This window comes from Otolemur garnettii, unplaced genomic scaffold, assembly GCF_000181295.1.
Source record: "Otolemur garnettii isolate 467f Iridium unplaced genomic scaffold, OtoGar3 scaffold00161, whole genome shotgun sequence".
NCBI lineage: Eukaryota > Metazoa > Chordata > Mammalia > Primates > Galagidae > Otolemur > Otolemur garnettii.
Window position 1 is genome coordinate 168,168 of NW_003852556.1, and position 4,541 is coordinate 172,708.

General features: G+C 46.8%; 1 protein-coding gene across 1 annotated transcript in view; it reads left to right on the top strand.

Moving 5' to 3' along the window:
* RASA3 (RAS p21 protein activator 3) overlaps positions 1-4,541 on the top strand; it is a 111,604-nt gene that overhangs the window by 27,567 nt on the left and 79,496 nt on the right. The window contains exon 2 of the mRNA XM_003799977.3: positions 4,322-4,439. Within this exon, the coding sequence (XP_003800025.1) occupies positions 4,322-4,439 (118 nt within the window). The remainder of the gene's footprint in view (positions 1-4,321; positions 4,440-4,541) is intronic.

Genomic DNA, 4,541 nt, shown 5'->3' on the forward strand with positions numbered 1-4,541 from the left:
CTTAGGTGTACGTGGCTGGCGCCTTAGTCGGTTGAGCTATAGGCGCCGAGCCTGGATACTAGACTCTTATCAGATATGTAATTTGTAGGTATTTTTTCCCTATCCTATTGGTGATCTCCTTACTTAATCTGGGTATTGCCAGAGGTCTTCGATAAGACCTCAGAAGTGTCAGTGTCTGTCAGAGGTGGGGAGCTGCCTTCCCGGCTGTTGTCCAGAGCAGAGAAGAGGAATCAGCCAACCATGCAAGTGGGGGCCACCCTGAATGAGGCAGGGTTGGAGCTGCTGTGCTTAGGGGCCACTTCCAGGCCAGAGCCCATCTGGGCTTGGCTGTGATTGGGGTGACTAGACTCTTCTTGTTCCTCTGCCTGTTCCTTCCCTTCTGACTGCTGAGGGTGAGACAAAAAAGGATTTTGGTGGTTTATAACAAGGGGGTGGGTTTGTCTGCTTCCTGTAAATGGGAGGGGGCTTCAAGGCCTTGGCCGCCTAACACAGCTGCAGTAACATCATGGGTCTTGCATTCATGTTCACAGATGTCACATGCAGCCTGTGGAGGCTTCCCATCAAGCTGACTACACTACCACTGCCTTTGCTCTTGGGGAGACCCCCAGGGAAGTCTTAGACAGACCTGACTGCAAAATGTGACCTGCTTGAGAAACTGGGCCTGTGGTGTAATTAGCCAACTGCAAGATAATAAATTATATTATGATAAGTTTGAACTTTGGTCAGAATGGCCTCTCAGAATAATATATGAAAAGTATCTAAGTCCCCATGAGAGCTTTACCCTAGTCATGGACCTGGGACATTTTGGGCATATCTAGAAGTATTTAGGCAACTTCCCCCTCTGAGTGAGATGAAATCTTTCTAGAATTGATGTTTTGTAGTAGGCATATGAAGGGCAGTTTCTGAGACAGAAAATGGTTTTTCTAATCGTTTGTTAACATCCAAGAAATTTTCTTTCCCAAATTTAAGCCAGGCCTCTTACAGAGAGTGCTGTGGGAAAAAGGGAAGCAAGTATTAATAGTACTTAAATGCAGAGGGCAAAAAGGCACAGAGTGAAGTGTGCTGGTTCTTATAAACCCAGGTCCGGGAGGAGGAGGTTTTCTCTCTTTAGGCATTGGGAGCAGGAGTCTTTGGCCCAGTTAGCCCAGGCTGTGGACTGGCAGCAGGTGGGCCCATGGTGACTTTTTGCAGATTCTGTATTTTCCAGATTGCCTTTCTTTCTTGATTCCTAAGTAATATTACTGTAAATTGTGAACTCTGCGAGAACAACCAGGTCTTAAATTGGTTACAACTTCAGCCACTGCCTTCTTGCTGGGAGGGGTTCTGCTGCAGAGGCACTGGGGTCCTTGCTGAGGTAGGATGGGGCCTTGGCCCCTCTGGGGCCCAACTGTGGCTGGATATTTTAGGGCTAGTCAGAAATGGTGGCTCCAGACACTATTAGGAAAGTCAGAATTTTGACAACAGAGATGATTTCTGCCCCCATAACTGTGTTTTTGTGGATTCTGTGGGAACAGTGTGTTCAGTCCCTGGCAGGGCTGCTGGGACCTTCCCCCTGTCTGGGGGGGTGGGTGGTGGCAGCATAAAATGAAATCCAGTTCCTTCAAGAAGAGTTCTTGGTAAGAAATGGACTGTAAAAAATGCAAACATACTATTTTTCACCTATTAGATAGGCAAAGATCCATAATTTCAGTAGCCCAGGACAAGCAAGGGTGTGGGAAAACATTTCAAACACTGTGGCCAGAATGTAACTTGCTACTCTGGGGAGCAGTATGGCAATATGATAAACTTGTATAGAAATTACAAATTGCCCTTTGTGCCAGAAATTCTGATTCTAGGAATTCATTGTTGATCATACAGGAGCGGTACCTGTATAGTGCCATGTTCTCTATGAGCGCAAAAGACAGAATCCTTCAGGGATGGATCTGTGGCAGCATCACATGCTCTTGATGCACTGATGATGTCAGCATGTATTCTGAAGTCACATCAATGTAAGAAGCAACAGTTGGACTAGTGTAGCTACCATCCATGTGAAGCTGGGGATAGAAATATATTTACCCTAACATCTCTAGGGTGACACAGGTAGCTGTTTGCTGCCTGTGGAGGGGAGATTGCAGGGGAAGGGGGTGGCTTTTATCACACCTGCTCAAGCTTTCTGAAATGTGAACCATGTACACAGGTTTAAAGAACTCTTAGAAACAGAATGGTGCCATAGAAGGGAAGGTAGAACGTCATCTTAAAACCTGAATTTACACTTTTTCAAACTCTCAAGTCAACCCCTGCCCCTGGCACTGGAGGGGTTCCTGCCAGAGAGACAAGCTGTGTCAGAACACGTGGGGATGCAGGTGACTAGAACGAGGCCTAGAACACGGAGCTGTGTGTGAGGTGCAGCCTGGTAACCTCCTTCGAGTCCCTGCTGCCTGGGCCCTTCAGGACATCGGGCTCTGCAGAGAACACTGTCACAGTCCTGTCGTTACAAATAGCATTTTGTGAGGTTAAAGTATTTAGAATCATGTTAAAAAATAGGAAAGACAACTATAGGACAGAATGAAAACATTAAATCCTTGGCAATGTCAACATAATACAACAATAGAAACAGGGCAGGGGAGGTGAGGATCTATGTGGTCTCAAACCCTTCATCTTTCATAGCAGACTTTAAGTTGATAAACCAAGAAATAGCAGTGAGACTGTTATTTAAAGCTGCACTACTTACTTGACAAGCTAAGAAACAGAAATTCGTGGCTGTGGTTATCTCTAGAAAGCTGGGAATTTTGGACTACTACAGCTGGCTCGTAGCACCATGCATTTCTTATGCTAATGAATGGTAATACTAGCAACAAAACACATACATTTCTATATATAAAAAGCATTGTGTAGGGAAACCTACAAAAATAGCTATTCCTACCCTTTGCTGCCTATGTGAGGGTCTGCTGCAGAGCTGTGGTTCAGGGCCTCAGAACCTCTCCAATCTTCCCTAGAAGAAGGGAATCAACTTGATTCCTCTCATCTGAGGGTTGAGCTAGCCCTGGTGAACTTGGAGGAAGCAGCAGAGAAGTTGGGCTGGGTTGTACCTGGCGCTCTTGTGTGTGAATGCAGACCTTGTGACAGGGGTGGGTGTGTCCCTTGCTCTGCAGGGAGTGGCCTGTTCTCTTCAGAGATGGTCTTTTCCCAAAAATATTAACTGTCTAAGCCTGTTGCCACAATGATTTCCCCCTTATTTTGTCATCATAAAAAAAAAAGGCAGATGATTCTCTGCTCACAGCAATAAGGCAGGCAAAGTGTTGGCGGGACTGGCGCCACTGGTGGTGGCAGCTGGAGGTTCTAGAGGTTCCAATGCTTGTCGGTAAGCATTCACAGCAGCGCTGTTCTCAGTGACTGAAAGCTGGAAACAGCAGGTGCTGTGTGCTGACCAGGGATGTACCACCAGTACAGCATTCACACACGGACGGTACTCCCAGAGAAAGGAGAGCGCTGGTTCAAGATGCCACACAATGAACCTTGCAGAAGTCGTGTGTGGTGACAGAAGCCAGTCTCTCAAGGCCATGTGTCGTGACCGGGCGAGTCACAAAGACAAAAAGCAGATCAGTGGTTGCAAGCTGGGGGGAGAGTGGCTAGCAGTGTGGTGGGGCTCTCTCAGGGACATGCTTTGACATCAGGGTGGTTGCCCAGCTCCAGAAGGTACTAAAAGCTATGAGTTTGCACTTCAGATGGGAAGCTGTGTATTGAGCCTCTTGATACAGACATCTGAGCTAGGGTTTCCTAGCGGCTGTGGTGTGACTAAAGGCTATGCTGAGTTGCTGCCTGCAGTGGCCCTATGGACTCCTCATCTTTCTCTCTGTGTGCTCTGGTGTCTTGGGGTTAATGTCTAGCTGCATGGGGTTCCACAAGGCTGCCTTCCTGCCCTCAGGGAGAGCAGGTTTTACTCAAATTTGCCTCTTCTTCAAGCTTGCAGAGTTTCCACTGGGTCCACTGTAGTTTTCTGCAGCTGCTGCTTCTTCTTTACCTAAAATTGCTGAAGGCTTTGGGGGGGCTCTGCTGGGAGGTGTGAAGAAGCAGAATCCCTACCAGAAGGTGTCCCAGGGTGAGGGACGTTACGGCACCTCATGTAGTAACATTGCAATCCCTGTTTATAGCTTACACATCTTCTCTACTTTGTTTTCCAGAAGTTTATTCATTGATTTTTAGTGGCCAGGTAACATTTGTGTGTAGCACTAGTGAGAGTGTCTCTGTGACCTGAGACGTTATTTGGAAATCGTCTGTGAGCAGAAGGTGGACCCAGCATTTCCATGTTGAGTGGATGATGTGTGTTACCTTTACTTTTTAGGTGAAGCCAAAAACCTTCCCTCCTACCCGGGGCCAAACAAGATGAGAGACTGCTACTGCACGGTGAACCTGGACCAGGAGGAGGTTTTTAGGACCAAAATCGTGGAAAAGTCACTCTGGTAATGTCCTCCATCACTTGTTTGATCTGTAATGTTTTCTTCCTCTATGCGGAGAATACCCAGAACACTTGGTCATTGTGCCATTTTTCTTTTTTTTTTTTT